Consider the following 17,483-nt stretch of genomic DNA (forward strand, 5'->3'; position numbering starts at 1 on the left):
ACTAATTTATTACGTGGCAGTCTCTTACTGTATTGAGACATATGAGTAATGTGCTCTAGCTATTTATTATTCATTTCTCTTGCTTATATAGCGCTGACATATTCCGCAACGCTTTACAGACATTAGCATCCAACTGTCCCCAATGGGGCTCACAATCTAAGGTCCCTATCAGTATGTCTTTGTAGTGTTGGAGGAAACCGGAGTACACGGAGGAAACCCACACAAACATGTGAAGAACTTACAAACTCCACGCAGATGTTGTCCTTGGTCAGATTCGAACCTAGGACCTCAGCAGGTGTGAAGAGGCCCAACTGTGTGGTGGTACAATTGTCAAAGAACATGGAGGTCCAGTAAGAGCTCATACATGGATGCTGTATTGATTTAGTAAAACACAGATGTTGAACAGAGCCATAGGGCAGCAGTATGAATGAGACCTTGGGAATGGACATTAAGTAAAACATAGCTGATCAGGGAACTGTGGCCCACTGTTCTGAATTATGTGCAATTTTCTAAATGATAAAGTATCTCCTCCCATACTACCTGTTTCTAAAGCAGCCCCATCGATCTAGGGATCGGTGGTCCTAGAATTCGAACCCCACCAATAAGACAATGATGACATATCTTACCAACATGCCATGATTGTCTATGATGGACAAACACTTTAACCTTTATTTAAATAAACCTGGAAATTCCCAAGAAAGCTGCTGTGCCATGGCATAATGTATATAAATATATAAACAGCTCCTCATCACACCCCATGGACACTGGCCCTGGTCACCAATTTGGACATCAGGAACACATTTCCTGGTAATAGCAGACAACTGGTATGGTTATGTGATCAGTCCACTGTAGTGGACATTTGTACCAGGCTGACCGCCACTTTACAGGATGCCCAAAGATGCCACCACAGTTCCTCTGTAAAAGCACTCTTTTCTGTGCTGCAAATACAAAGAATCTCTATTATGTACACCATCGGACACGCTCATCATGCATACCAACCTTTCTGTAAGAGTCTTCTATTGTGGGGTCATATTTTTCGACAAAAATTCCTTGGACAAACTGGACAGTCTGTAAAAGAACACAGAAGAATGGCTATCAATGGCATTTATGAAATGTCAAGGGTTAAGAGGAGCAAACCACATAAGAGAGACAAAAAAAAGCATCAGAACTGGCATTATATATTTTGAGCGCGAGATCTTTCCAGTTTTGTCCATGGGCTGTATCTGTATCTTGCAGATGAACTCTACTGAAGTCATAGAGGATTAGCTGCAATACCACACACAACCTGTGGACAGGCATGGCACTGGTTTTAAAGAAAAGTAGCTTTTCTTTATAATCCCTTTTAGGGGAATCTGTCACCAGCGGCCTACCTATCCAACTGTTAGGCTACTTTCACACTAGCGTTTTTGCTGGATCCGGCAGGGTTAAGGAAAAACACTTCTGTTACTGATAATACAACCATCTGCATCCGTTATGAACGGATCCGGTTATATTATCTCTAACATAGCCAAGACGGATCCGTCATGAACTCCACTGAAAGTCAATGGGGGATGGATCAGTTTTCTATTATGGCAGAGAAATCGGATCTGTCCCCATTGACTTGCATTGGGGGTCATGCCGGATCAGTCTTGCTCCGCATCCCAGGACAGAAAGCAAACTACAGCATGTTGCGGTTTGCTCTCCGGTCTGGGAACGCAACTAAACGGAACGGAATGCATTTTGGAGCATACCGTTCTGTTCAGTTCAGTTTTGTCCCTATTGACAATGAATGGGGACAAAACTGAAGTGTTTTTTTCCGGTATTCAGCCCCTATGACGGATCTCAATACCAGAAAACTAAAACACTAGTGTGAAAGTAGCCTTACAAAGTTATGGTTCACCTGATTAAACCGCTGCTTTTCTTTTGTTGATCTGAGGCTTCATTCCTGAATTATACTTTTTCTTCACATGCAAATTAGGCCTCATCATTGCTCTTGCTGCACCAAAACTCTGCTCCTTTCTGTGGCCAGCCCCTTCCCGGCTGTTTTGCAACAGCTATGTGCCTATGTAAACAATTGTATAGGGAGGTCCCTGGTGACAGATTTCTTTAACCTCCAAACGGTCACGCTAAAATTGAAAAAAAACTTCCAAAAAATGTCACTTTTTTATTGTAGATTTTCAATGCGTGGTAAATATGGTTAGCGCACAACTCAGGGGACACTATTGCATTTTTAACCCCTTAGTGACATAATTTTAGCCTTGAGGACCAATAATGTTTTTCCTCTTTGTGTTATAGCAGTCATAACTTTTTTTTTTTTTTTTGGCGGAACTAGTTGTAGTTTTTTTTAGGAATCATTTTGGGGTATATATAGTGTATTAAATAACTTATTGTATTTTTAGGGGGAAAGATGAAAAAGAGCAATTTTTACTTTACCTGGTAAAAATAATTTGATTACGTGGGTCAATATGTTGATCAGAGGTCGCGCTACATTTTTTCTGGAAGAGTAAAAATACTCCTCTTACCATTTTTGAGGAGTATTTTCGGCCGATGAGTACGAAAGTTACAGTAATTCAGATAGTTAATACGAAGGCCTTAACTAGGGGTTTCTATTTATGCAGGGAAACCATTACTAGTACTCTAGAACTGTCTTCCATGCATAAATAGCAAATTTAGACAATTTTTTATTTAGCTGAGGTCACTGTTGCTCTGGAGGGTCGGTACCACTGAGGACACTGTTGCGCTGAAGGGTCTGCACCATTGAGGTCACTGTTGCAGTGATTTTATGAGGTTTAATGGGTTTGTCCTAAGATCGCTATTTATCACATGTCGTTAAAGAGGACCCCTCACCTCTCCTGACTTGTCTGTTTTGGTAACAACTTGCACCACTCCATGTAATAACAATCCTGGAGGATCTATTCTTATGACCTTATGTTGCACCATTCCTCTGTTATTCCTGTTATTAGTTATGAATGACTTGCTAGCAGTTTGCAGTGAATGTCCAGATGGGGGTGTCCCTGTATAGCTTGACATTATTCAATCAGTGCTGTCAACCGGTAACATCCAGCTGGACCCTTATTGCAGACTACTAGCAACTCGTTCATAAGTTCTAGTAGGAATAATAAAGGAATGGTACAATATAGAGTCACAAGAATTGATTCCCCAGAATTGTTATTGCATGGGAAATGCAAGTCGTTACTAAAACAGACATGTCCCCTTCAAGTACATGATCGCTGGGGGTCCCACCATCGGGTCTTACCATGTTCTAGTGTTCTCTGGTTCAAGTATGGACAGGTAAATAGTGTTGATCTTGGGACAATCACTTTAAATTTTTGCTGCTGTTTCTGTGCCGCTGGTCACGTGGCCATTGCTGCCCAGTGCCCACCAAAGTTACGTCCTTGTAGATGAGCTCTCAGGTGGGTATGTTGTTGCCACCGGGGCTGTTGGTAGACTCTGAAGAGACCTGAGGCACTGGCGGAGCAGGACACAGGCACAATGGATGGTGGTGCATGCTGGTGCCAAGGACACAAGCGAAAGACCCGGGCACATACCTTGCAGGGCCACAGTCACATGTTGTGGATCTGGATGATGACATCACGCAGTGATAACCACTGATCTAGGGAGCAGCAACCTTTGGCACTCCAGCACTGCTGTGAAACTACAACTCCCAGCATGCACACTTGCTCAGCTGTTCTTGTAACTCCCAAAGAAGTGAAAGGAGGATACTGGGAGTTGTAGTTTCAGAAAAGCTGGAGTGCCAGAGGTTGCTGATCCCTGATCTAGAGGCTGTCATTTTGTCTTATGCTTGATCTCGCTATAAAGGGGAGTTTGTCTTCCATGGCCAGGTTGCCCTATCTCATTCCACAAAAGTGCCACCACCGCTGTGGTTATTGCATTATACAGTCTTACAGCAAAGACTTCATGCGCTTGGCATGTCCTGGAGGCTGCAAATGGCCACATGCAGTCCTTGTAGCACCATGTGCCGCCGCATTACAGAAGAAATCCTTATAGCAGCGTCTGGTGGAACATGCTGCAATAAATCCTTGATAGATTCATAAGAAAGTTGACAGGTCTCTTGTTGACGTGTCCAGCGCTAGGACCCCCGCTGACTTCTATTAGCAGGAGTCTAAAGCGCTCAGCCACTTGTCCAGGTTTGTCCTCACTGCTGAGCGCGGTAGTGAAGACGGTCCCGTAGACCTTCTATTGAGGCCGTCTTCAGTACTGCGCTCAGCATGGAGGAGAGACCGCGCTCGGCTGAGCGCTTCAGAATGATCATTCTAGGGGAAAAACAAGGCGCTCAGATCCCCACAAAATCTCACAGACCACCACTAACCCCACCAGTGAGGATCGCGCGCGTCCTTCCTCCCTTCAGAGCGGTCTGCCATAAGCTCCGGCAGCCGCTCAACCTGACCAATCACAAAGCTCCTCACTGTAAGGAGCCTTGTTATTGGTTGTTTCAGGCAGCAGCCACATCGCTGCGCTGCCTGCGCCGTTCACAGCATTCACTGCGCTGTTGAATAGCAGGGAAAAGTCTAAGGCGTATCGGTACGCATTAGACTTTTTCCAGGGAGTAAAATGGCCTGAACAGGCGTCTATGACGCTTGTACAGGCGTTATTGCGACCACTGATGTTGATGATAATACCACATTTCTATATATTTTTTTTTTACTATTTTTCTGCAACTGCACACCCTCCTCCAGACTGGTTGGGTACCAGGTAGAGATATGGGCTTTGTCTTGTTTGAAAGCTGACATTCCAAGCTTTCAAACAGTACCGCAATGACAGCAATAGGTACATGGGAAGATATCACTGTTAGAAATCAGGATGCAGTGAATGCAGCTGAAAGTGACAGTCAAAGCAGGTTTCACCTGCGATTATTCCCGAGTCGATTTCTAACAGTGATACCTGCTGTTGGACTAATGCTATCATTTTGATCATCTAGCCGCTACCATTCAGGAGATAGCAGCAGCTAAAGCAGCCCTCCCCCTTCACTTCTGCCCGAGCTCATCTTGGGCACAACAGTTGTTAAAGGTGGTTAAAGGGGTTGTCCCAGGAGGACAACCTGTCCCCCCAGCACAGGGAGACCGTTCTGAAAGGCGTGGCGGATTCAACTGCCCATTCAAGTGCGGAGCACGAGCGCCTGTTCTTGTGATCGGCAGGGCCCCACTGGTCAGACACATCCCCTACCATGAGGATAGGAGATGAGCTGTCTTCATGGGAAACCTCTTTAAAGAGCATCTGTCAGCAGATTTGTACCTATGAAACTGGCTGACCTGTTACATGTGCACTTGGCAGCTGAAGGCACCTGTGTTGATTCCATGTTCATATATGCCCACATTGCCGAGAAAAATCATGTTTTAAAATATGCAAATAAGCCTCTAGGAGCAACGGGGCATTGCCGTTACACCTAGAGCCTCAGCAACTCCCTCTGCAGTTTGATTGACAGGGCCAGGCAGACATGATCACATGTACACTGCCTGGCCCCGTTAAGGTGCAGAGCGAGCAGTGGCAGAGCGAGCAGAGCCTCTAGGTGTAGTGGCAACACCCCCGCACAAATTTGCTGACAGATGCCCTTTAAATGACCACTTATAGAGGACAAACATTTGCAGTCAGCGACGCGACACAAGTACATACGACTTTAGCAGTGCAGAAACCAATGTATCCTAATGATTTTCAGGCAGAATAACATTATATGCCATTTCACAAAGCATGTAAACTACCAAGGATTCTTCACACATGGTCTCGTGGGGCATGTTGCACACTTGGAAAGGAAGGTATAAAAATGCTATATGAACCTGTATGCCTCATTCGGTAACACAACAGCAGACTACCGTGCTGCATGAGGCAAGTGATAAATAGCTCATGTGCCACTTTCCCCATTATAAAGAGTCACAGTCTGGGGTTATCCAATAGTCTGCCTTTCCTGTCCATTGAACGCCCACCAGGAAGCCTTGGAGACTAGTACAAACAGATAAAGTACATTAATGGTGTCACATACTGTTCTATGCTTATCTAAATGTCTCTGGAAAAAGCAGTGCAACATCTGCCTATCCCCATTAGCAGTGCAGCCGTAATAGGCAATATAATGGTATTGATCCATGTAGTCAGAATCAGTCGGTCAGAAACACACACACAGTGGTTGTAATTCATTTCATATAGATACACAGGTCACTATTCAGATAGTTACTGTATATATAATGACCTTTGGTTCACCAGAGCAGTTCTTGGTCATATACGTGGATATGCAACAACGCAAGGGAGACAGGAGAAAAGGAAAAAGGGATATGCTGCAGTATAATTTCTGCTCCATGGCCACACCATGATCTATACAGTTAAAGGGAACCTGTCATCAACTTTATGCTGTCCATACTAACAACAACATAAAGTAGAGACAGGTGAGTTGATTTCAGCGGTCTGTCATTTATAAGTTAAGTTAAAAGTAAGTGGTTGCCAAGAACCAACATCACAACCATTGCAGACTGGGCCTGGAAAAGAGTCCCGGCCACCTGAGAAGAGTCCTGGTTATTCATGAAATCCTGCTCTCCCTGCCCACCTGCTGATGACTGACAGTCTTCTACCTAGTTTTCTCTCTTTCTATCTAGGAGAGAACTGCCAATCATCAGCAGATGGGTGGGGAGGGCAGGAGATCATCAATAACCAGGACTCTTCTCAGGTAGATCTGACTCTTCTCAAAGCCTGGGCTGCAATGATTATGATGCTGGTTCTCGGCAACCACTTACATTTAGCTCATGAGTGGCACACCGCTGACATCAGCATTTCTGTCACTAATTTATGCTGCCCTCAGTGAGATCAGCATAAAGTTAATGACAGGTTCCCTTTAAAGCAGGGGTGCACAACCCACGGGCCACAGAGCCAAGGTTTGGAGCCATTGTTCTGCTGGACAGAAACACAGTGCAGCACAGCGCTTCATACGTTGCGAATTTTGTTGCAGAAATTTACACAACTGAAAATCAGCTCCACTCACCTGCTGGGTGTCGCTGGAGCAGAACTGAGCTGAAGGGTCTGAATAGACCCTGATCAGCTCTGCCTTGTATAAAGCACCCACAGGAGGCTGGTTTCATCTGTAACTGGGGCTCCTTGGATGCCCCAGTTCCAGTGGTAATAGTGCAAAATAAAAAACTAAAAGTCTCAGTGTCCCCCGAAGGTCTTTCAGTGACCTCTGGGGGGGCAAATTATGTGGCTAAAAAAATACAAATTATATAACAAAATGACCAACACAAAATAGAGAACTTATTCTGCATATTTAAAGAGTAAGGTATAGTTTGAAAAAAATAAAAAATAAATATATATTTTGCAGTTCCCCTAAATAAAAAAATTAAAAAATTCTATTTAAAAGACCTATGTATCAAGTATCAAGTAAAAAAATGTTACAAAAATCATATTGGTAGTCCAACAAAAAAGTTACAACCATTTAAACCACTACGTGCAGTACGGTAAATCACAAAAAGGTGTCTGGTCATTCTGGCCTTTACAGGCCTCATCATTAAAGGGGTTGTCCGGGATTAGGGACCATTGTTTAATAAAATTGCACATGCACACACTTTACATACACCCATGTCCTACCTTTTCAGCATGTTTCTAAAGTACCCTTTTTACCAAAAACCTTTATGGCAGGAAGTAACAGATTTCTTTCAGTCAGTGACCTACCGGGTCCCTTGCAGAGGAGGAAAGCTTCCTCTTCCGCTGCTCCGGGAGCCCGGTGACGTCACTGACAGCCTCATTAATTATTCAAAAGTCTAGGAGGGGCAGTAACTCTCCTGGCCAAGATTGCGCTAAGCTCCGCCCCTCCAGTCCGGTGCCGATATTGATGGCAGCGGCTCAGGAACGGAGCCGCTGCCATCAGCAGAGAGCGTTAGCTGTAACTGTAACAGCTAACACCCGCGGCATCCAGATCTATGTGGTTGAGAAGGAGGGAGCTCCCTCTCTCTACCATCGCGCCCCTGCTGCTGCTATTGCAATGACGCCTAACAAAGGCGTCCTGGTTGCTATGGACCTAAGTCTCTCTCTCCCTCTGTGCTGCTGCCCTCGCCGCTGCCAATAAGAAGAGACGGGAGGGGAGGGGGGGGGGGGGGGGCTGTGACCACTGCGCCACCAATGAAGAAAAATGACCTGTAATACAAATACAGGAGGCGGGTGCCGGAATCAAATAGCCGGCACCCGACCTCTGTGACAGGGAGCTGCGATCAGCTGCAGTTGAGTTAACCCTTCAGGTGCGGTACCTGAGGGGTTAATTGTAGCTGATCGCAGCTCCCTGTCATAGAGGTCGGGTGCCGGCTATTTGATTCTGGCACCCGCCTCCTGTATTTGTATAAGAAACATTGGTGGCACAGTGCGCCGCCCCCCCCCCCCCAGTATAATAAACGTTAGTGGCACAGTGCGCCCCCCCCCCAGTGTAATAAACGTTGGTGGCACAGTGCGCGCCCCCTCCCCAGTATAATAAACGTTGGTGGCACAGTGCGCCCCCCCAGTATAATAAACGTTGGTGGCACAGTGCGCCCCCCCCCCCAGTATAATAAACGTTGGTGGCACAGTGCGCCCCCCCCCCCAGTATAATAAACGTTGGTGGCACAGTGCGCCCCCCCCCCAGTGTAATAAACGTTGGTGGCACAGTGGGAAGTGCCAATGAGGGTTAAAAAAAAATTAACTCACCTCCTCCAGTTGATCGCGTAGCTGCCGATCTCCTGTTTTTTTCTTCAGGACCTGTGGTGACGTCATTGACCTCATCACATGGTCCATTACCATGGTGATGGATCATGTGATGAGCACAGTGATGTCACCACAGGTCCTTTGACAGGTTCTAGAGAAAGACCAGGAGACGATCAATTGGAGGAGGTGAGTGAATTATTTTTTTATTTTTTAACCCTCATTGGCACTGCCCACTGCGCCACCAATGTTTATTCTATTGAGGGGGGGCGCACTGCGCCACCAATGTTTATTCTATTGAGGGGGGGCGCACTGCGCCACCAATGTTTATTCTATTGAGGGGGGGCGCACTGCGCCACCAATGTTTATTCTATTGAGGGGGGGCGCACTGCGCCACCAATGTTTATTCTATTGAGGGGGGCGCACTGCGCCACCAATGTTTATTCTATTGAGGGGGGGCGCACTGCGCCACCAATGTTTATTCTATTGAGGGGGGGCGCACTGCGCCACCAATGTTTATTCTATTGAGGGGGGGCGCACTGCGCCACCAATGTTTATTCTATTGAGGGGGGGGCGCACTGCGCCACCAATGTTTATTCTATTGAGGGGGGGGGCGCACTGCGCCACCAATGTTTATTCTATTGAGGGGGGGCGCACTGCACCACCAATGTTTATTCTATTGAGGGGGGGCGCACTGCACCACCAATGTTTATTCTATTGAGGGGGGGCGCACTGCGCCACCAATGTTTATTCTATTGAGGGGGGGGCGCACTGCGCCACCAATGTTTATTCTATTGAGGGGGGGGCGCACTGCGCCACCAATGTTTATTATATTGAGGGGGGGGGCGCACTGCGCCACCAATGTTTATTCTATTGAGGGGGGGCGCACTGCGCCACCAATGTTTATTCTATTGAGGGGGGGTGCACTGCGCCACCAATGTTTATTATATTGAGGGGGGGGCGCACTGCGCCACCAATGTTTATTATATTGAGGGGGGGGCGCACTGCGCCACCAATGTTTATTATATTGAGGGGGGGGCGCACTGCGCCACCAATGTTTATTATATTGAGGGGGGGTGCACTGAGCCACCAATGTTTATCATACTGGGTTGTTGGGGGGGGCGCACTGCGCCACCAATGTTTATTATATTGAGGGGGGGTGCACTGAGCCACCAATGTTTATTATATTGAGGGGGGGCGCACTGCGCCACCAATGTTTATTATATTGAGGGGGGGGGGGCGCACTGAGCCACCAATGTTTATTATATTGAGGGGGGGTGCACTGCGCCACCAATGTTTATTATATTGAGGGGGGGCGCACTGAGCCACCAATGTTTATTATATTGAGGGGGGGCGCACTGCGCCACCAATGTTTATTATATAGAGGGGGGGTGCACTGAGCCACCAATGTTTATCATACTGGGTTGTTGGGGGGGGGCGCACTGCGCCACCAATGTTTATTATATTGAGGGGGGGTGCACTGAGCCACCAATGTTTATTATATTGAGGGGGGGCGCACTGCGCCACCAATGTTTATTATATGTACTGTTTTTTTAGACAAATTTATGACAGCACACAGGCAGCATTCGTGTTTTTTAACTGCCGCAAAAGGGCTTATTCACGTGCCCGTGCTGTTGACCGCAAATTGAGGTCCACAATGCACGTGCACCGACCGTGGGCCAGCCACATACAGATCATGGACCCATTCACTTGAATGGGTCCAAGATTCATCCGTTCAGCAAAAAGATAGAGCAAGTTCTATCCTTTTTCTGTGCAGAGGAATCGAATGGAACCCCAGGAAACACTCCGTAGTGCCCCATTCCAAATCTCATGATTTGCGGATTGGGTCTGCATCGGTGAATCATAATGCAAATGGAACAGTGCACATATATTGCGGATCCACCAATGCGATCCTCAATAAGGCTACTTTCACACCTGCGTTCAGGTGTCCACTCGTGAGCTCCGTTTGAAGGGGCTCACAAGCGGCCCCGAACGCAGCCGTCCGGCCCTAATGCATTCTCAGTGGAGGCGGATCCGCTCAGAATGCATCAGTCTGCCAGCGTTCAGCCTCCGCTCCGCTCAGCAAGTGGACACCTGAACGCTGCTTGCAGCGTTCGGGTGTCCGCCTGGCCGTGCGGAGGCGAGCGGATCCGTCCAGACTTACAATGGAAGTCAATGGGGACGGATCCGTTTGAAGATGACACTATATGGCTCAATCTTCAAGCGGATCCGTCCCCATTGACTTTCAATGTAAAGTCTGGACGGATCCGCTCAGGCTACTTTCACACTTAGAAATTTTTCTAAGTTATAATGCAGACGGATCTGTTCTGAACGGATGCAAACGTCTGCATTATCGGAGCGGATCCGTCTGAGCAGACATCAGACGGACCCGCTCCGAACGCTAGTGTGAAAGTAGCCTAAGACTTCTTTCAGACAGGAGATTTAGATCTCACAAGAGGTCTCCAAAACAGATCAGTTTTGCCCTACTGCATTCTGAATTGATCTGCTCAGAATGCATCAGTTTGGCTCCGTTCTGCCTCCATTTCACATTAGAGGCAGACAACAAAACGCTGCTGGCCGTGTTTTGGTGTCCGCATAACCAAACTGAGCCAGACGGATCCGTCCTGACACACAATGTTAGGCCTTCCTCACATCACTTTTCTCAGCAATGCGGGCACATATGAACATGGGACCAACAGAGATGTCTACAGCTGCCAAGTGCTCAAGTCAATGGGGACAGATCTGTTTTTTATGACACAATCTGGCACAATAGAAAATGGATCCATCTCCCAATGACTTTTAATGGTGTTCAAGATGGATCCATATTGGCTAAGGTAAAGATAATACAAACTGATCCATTCTGAGCAGATGCAGAAATTTGTATTATCAGTGCGGATCCATCCATGATGGATCCACACCAAACGTGAGTGTGAAAATAGCCTTACTGTGTAGCAGAGCAAAACTAGGGAAATTGTAAAACATTAGCAATGCTAAGATATATTACTAATAATTGGTTATTGTAATGATGAATGTACACATAAAACTAAAAATGAGATACCATTGTGGAAAGATGGAGCTGCTCCCTGTGTGTTCGTTCACTGTCTGCAAACACTGAGCACATGACATGTGCAAGAGACAGAGGGGGGAGGAGATTATGGGGGAGGAATATGTAAGAGGGGGGCGGATCTATGGAGGAGTGAATAATGTACAGGAGGCTGAATATGTATGAGGGGGGCGGATCTATGGAGGAGTGAATAAGGTGCAGGAGGCTGAATATGTAAGAGGGGGGCGGATCTATGGAGGAGTGAATAATGTACAGGAGGCTGAATATGTATGAGGGGGCGGATCTATGGAGGAGTGAATAAGGTGCAGGAGGCTGAATATGTATGAGGGGGGCAGGTCTATGGAGGAGTGTATAATGTGCAGGAGGCTGAATATGTATGAGGGGGCGGATCTATGGAGGAGTGAATAAGGTGCAGGAGGCTGAATATGTATGAGGGGGGCAGGTCAATGGAGGAGTGAATAATGTGCAGGAGGCTGAATATGTAAGAGGGGGCGGATCTATGGAGGAGTGAATAAGGTGCAGGAGGCTGAATATGTAAGAGGGGGCGGATCTATGGAGGAGTGAATAAGGTGCAGGAGGCTGAATATGTAAGAGGGGGCGGATCTATGGAGGAGTGAATAAGGTGCAGGAGGCTGAATATGTATGAGGGGGCGGATCTATGGAGGAGTGAATAATGTGCAGGAGGCTGAATATGTAAGAGGGGGAGGATATATGGAGGAGTGAATAAGGTGCAGGAGGCTGAATATGTATGAGGGGGCGGATCTATGGAGGAGTGAATAATGTGCAGGAGGCTGAAAATGTAAGAGGGGGCGGATCTATGGAGGATTGAATAAGGTGCAGGAGGCTGAATATGTATGAGGGGGCGGATCTATGGAGGAGTGAATAATGTGCAGGAGGCTGAATATATAAGAGGTGGGCGGATCTATGGAGGAGTGAATAATGTGCAGGAGGCTGAATATGTATGAGGGGGCGGATCTATGGAGGAGTGAATAATGTGCAGGAGGCTGAATATGTAAGAGGGGGCGGATCTATGGAGGAGTGAATAATGTGCAGGAGGCTGAATATGTAAGAGTGGGGCGGATCTATGGAGGAGTGAATAATGTGCAGGAGGCTGAATATGTAAGAGGGGGCAGATCTATGGAGGAGTGAATAAGGTGCAGGAGGCTGAATATGTATGAGGGGGGCGGATCTATGGAGGAGTGAATAATGTGCAGGAGGCTGAATATGTAAGAGGGGGCAGATCTATGGAGGAGTGAATAAGGTGCAGGAGGCTGAATATGTAAGAGGGGGCGGATCTATGGAGGAGTGAATAAGGTGCAGGAGGCTGAATATGTAAGAGGGGGCGGATCTATGGAGGAGTGAATAAGGTGCAGGAGGCTGAATATGTATGAGGGGGGCGGATCTATGGAGGAGTGAATAATGTGCAGGAGGCTGAATATGTATGAGGGGGCGGATCTATGGAGGAGTGAATAATGTGCAGGAGGCTGAATATGTAAGAGGGGGGCGGATCTATGGAGGAGTGAATAATGTGCAGGAGGCTGAATATGTAAGAGGGGGCGGATCTATGGAGGAGTGAATAAGGTGCAGGAGGCTGAATATGTATGAGGGGGCGGATCTATGGAGGAGTGAATAATGTGCAGGAGGCTGAATATGTAAGAGGGGGGCGGATCTATGGAGGAGTGAATAAGGTGCAGGAGGCTGAATATGTAAGAGGGGGGCGGATCTATGGAGGAGTGAATAAGGTGCAGGAGGCTGAATATGTAAGAGGGGGCAGGTCTATGGAGGAGTGAATAAGGTGCAGGAGGCTGAATATGTAAGAGGGGGCGGATCTATGGAGGAGTGAATAAGGTGCAGGAGGCTGAATATGTAAGAGGGGGGCGGATCTATGGAGGAGTGAATAAGGTGCAGGAGGCTGAATATGTAAGAGGGGGCGGATCTATGGAGGAGTGAATAATGTGCAGGAGGCTGAATATGTAAGAGGGGGGCGGATCTATGGAGGAGTGAATAATGTGCAGGAGGCTGAATATGTATGAGGGGGCAGATCTATGGAGGAGTGAATAATGTGCAGGAGGCTGAATATGTATGAGGGGGGCGGATCTATGGAGGAGTGAATAATGTGCAGGAGGCTGAATATGTATGAGGGGGCGGATGCAGGGAGGTGATCTTACACTGTAGAAACCACCTGCTGCTGAGCTGCACTGGGACACACAATGCTTTGCAGCAGGAAGTGATGGCATACATAAACAGATATGTAAACAGTCTGTTGGGGACTGTAGGAGCAATGCAGCAGTGTCAAAGCTACCTAAAAACATCTTAGGAAGATAGATTTGGCTACTAACAGTGAGTAAGCAGTTTTAAAAAAAAAATGTTTGATCCCGGACAACCCCTTTAAAAGGGTTCTAAAGGAGGTGGTAAAAACCAGTGAACGGCATCCTCTGCAGTGAAGGAAAGCACTCATTTATGAATAGGAGGCAGGATGGAAGGAAATTTCACCACTTTAAGGGGTTTTCCAGTAAAAAGTATTTTTTAACAAGTTCCTGCATCATTGCCCCTACTGCCCTGCTCCATAACACGCCTGCTGTCTCCATGCTGGTCCCGGTGTAGTTTACACTCTGCTGGCTTTACACCACTTCATTCAACGATTGGCTTCAGCGTTGACATGCTGCTTGTGACCACATCACCGCTGAAGCCAGTCACTGGCTGGAGAAGTGCATGGGGACAGGAAGATGGAGAGAGCGGGGGCAATGGGGAGCAGGTAAGTATGAATCTTCTGTTTCAGGGGCCTTGCTGCAGGAACTTTAATCCCCTATTACACTGCATGATATTCGGGTCAATTAGGCTACTTTCACACTAGCGTTAATATTTTCCGATATTGAGATCCGTCATATGGTCTCAATACTGGAAAAAAACGCTTCCGTTTCGTCTCCAATCATTGTGAATGAGGACAAAATGTAATTGAACAAAACGGAATGCTCCAAAATGCATTCCGTTCCGTTCTCATACTGGAGAACAAACCGCAGCATGCTGCGGTTTGTTCTCAGTCCTGGGATGTGGAGCAAGACGTCAAGACCCCCAATGTAAGTCAATGGGGACGGATCCGTTTTCTATGACACAATCTGCCACAATAGAAAACGGATCCGTCCTCCATTGACTTTCAATTGAGCTCATGACGGAGAACTGCCAATCATGAGGCTATATTCAGTGTTATGAAATCCGGAAGGCTGTTCCGGCTATGCCAGATATGGTAAACTCCGGCAGGCTGTTCCTCTGCTACATTTCATAATGCTGATGGGAACGCAGCGACAGACGGTAGGTAGGGAGAGAAGGAAATCCAGGGAGTAAGCCAGGCTCTTTGGCAAACTATGACTGACTCTTATTGGGCATGCTCTTCCAGCATTAGGCTGCATTCACACGTCCGTGGTGTGTTGCAGACCCGCGAATTGCAGGTCCGCAACACACCAGCCCGTCACCCCCCAAGCTGCGGACAAGAATAGGACATGCTCTATCTTTTTGCGGAGTTGCGGACCTAAAGATCGGGGCCGCGCACTGCAAATGCGGATGCTGACAGCACACTGTGTGCTGTCCGCATCCATTCCGTCCCCATAGAGAATGAATGGGTCCGCAGCTGTTCCGCAAAATTGCGGAACGGATGCGGACCCATTTTGCGGACGTGTGAATGGAGCCTTAAAAAGGGTGTTACGAGACTTTTTAACTGATGAGCTATCCTCTGGATAGGTCATCCGTATTTGATCGGTGGGGGTCCGTCAACCGAACCACATTGAACAGCTGTTTGAGAAGGCAATGTGTGTGCTGCGGCTTTCTCGCTGCTTGCCAAGCAAAGCACCATACATTGTACAGAGGCTGTGCTTGTTATCACAGCTCAGCCCCATTCATTTGAATGAGACTAAACTGCACCTAGGCAGAGTGAGAACAGGTGCCTTTCAAATTATTGATCAGCAAGGGGTCTTGGGTGTCGGACCCTCACTGATCAGATACTGATTACCTATCCAGAGGATAGGTCATCCAGAACCCATAGGTCAAATAAAACTAGAGAGAGTCTTTATTCAAAGTCTATTAAAACCATAATGTGCACAACTCCCAGAATCCACTTACGCATTTCGAAACTTGGCAACAACCTGATTAAGGACTCACACGGCCATATGAACGGATCCGCACCCATTCTGCAATTTCGCAGAAGGTCTGCAGATCCATTCATTTCTATGGGCCCTCAAAAGATGTGGACAGCGGACCGTGTGCTGTCCACATCCGTTATTGCGTACCGCGGCTCCGCAGAAAAGAATAGGCATTTTCTTTTATGGTTGCGGCCATGTGCTTTAAACTATGCAAATCAGACACAAGGTGCCTAAACCTCAGGAGTGTTCCTCCCCTCTCACTTGGCATTACTGTTGTGCTCTGTGCATGAGCAGTAGAAACTGTGAGGCCAATATAAAGGTTTGTTGGCACAGTATACTACAGTGCATTGCCGGTAGCATAAAATGTTTAGTGTAGGTGATAAACTTCCTTTAATCTCCATATACTACTCCTTTTCCTCCATGTTCTAGTCAGAAACAGGAAGCTGAGATACAGAGAAACATTTGGCAGGGTCCTAACACTGGAGCATCTAGCAAAATTAAAGTATCAATTCACGTGCAATATAAAAACTCAGGTTCAGCTAAAAAAAAAACTACTTCCATGTAACACAGTGACCTAGGATGGTCAGATAAAGGGAGGTGTTTGGGAAAGAGGAAGCAAAGAGTCAAGGCTGCATCAGTAGCAGGCTAAGCACAGTTGAGAGGCTGTCACATGAGGAATATATTAGCATCGGCAGAAGAAGACAGCAGTAGAATGATGAAGGTGTGCTAGTATATGAGTGTTAGTGAAGGCAGCAGCATCCTGGACACACACATCACACATCCAACATGTATTGCTGAGAGGGACATGACCACAAGTAGACTAGGAGTAAGTTGCCAACTACGTATCAAGGAGTCCGAACATGAATGAGGAAATAAAGACTGCATCGTAAAGCTAAGGCTACTTTCACATTATCTTCAAAAAACGCTTCTGTTACTATAATACAACCGCATGCATCAGTCATGAACGGATCCGGTTGTATTATGTTTTCTAGAGCCGTGACTGATCCATTTTGCATTTTGGTGCATTCCGCTACGTTCAGTTCAGTCCCCATTGACAATGGATGGGGACAAAACTGAAGCGTTTTCTTCCGCTATTGAGATCTCATAAGAGGATCTCAATAGCAGAATTGAAAACGCAGACGTGAAAGTAGCCTTAGTAAAACTTTAAAGCAAAGTAACCACTAACATATGTCCATAGTCATTACAATTTGACAGTGTAAGGGTACTTTCCCACTTGCGGCAGAGGATTCCGGCAAACGACGCACACGGGTGGCATTTGTCAGACGGATCCGGATCCGTCTGACAAATGCATTAAAATACCGGATCCGTCTCTCCGGTGTCATCCGGAAAAACTGATCCGGTATTTATTTATTTTTTCACAGACTTAAAGGTCTGCGCATGCGCGGACTGGAAGAACGGATCCGTCAATGCGGCAAATTTTTATACATTTCAATGGAAATTAATGCCGGCATTCTGGAAAGTGTTCAGGATTTTTGGCCGGAGAGAAAAATAAGAACTGTATACTGAACGGAATGCTCTCCTTTTAGAATGCATTAATGCATAAAAATTATCATTTTTTTTTCCGGTATTGAGCTCCTAGGACGGAACTCAATACCGGAAAAGAAAAACGCTAGTGTGAAAGTACC

The 17,483-nt window shown here is 46.8% G+C and overlaps 1 protein-coding gene across 2 annotated transcripts in view; it reads right to left on the reverse strand.

Moving 5' to 3' along the window:
- The window catches only part of RAP1B (RAP1B, member of RAS oncogene family), a 70,812-nt gene that overhangs the window by 14,462 nt on the left and 38,867 nt on the right, over positions 1-17,483 (reverse strand). For both annotated transcript variants that reach the window (XM_040409633.1, XM_040409626.1), the window contains one exon: positions 1,000-1,068. In XM_040409633.1, coding sequence (XP_040265567.1) covers positions 1,000-1,068 — 69 coding nt within the window. The remainder of the gene's footprint in view (positions 1-999; positions 1,069-17,483) is intronic.

Source organism: Bufo bufo, chromosome 1, assembly GCF_905171765.1.
Source record: "Bufo bufo chromosome 1, aBufBuf1.1, whole genome shotgun sequence".
NCBI classification, from domain to species: domain Eukaryota; kingdom Metazoa; phylum Chordata; class Amphibia; order Anura; family Bufonidae; genus Bufo; species Bufo bufo.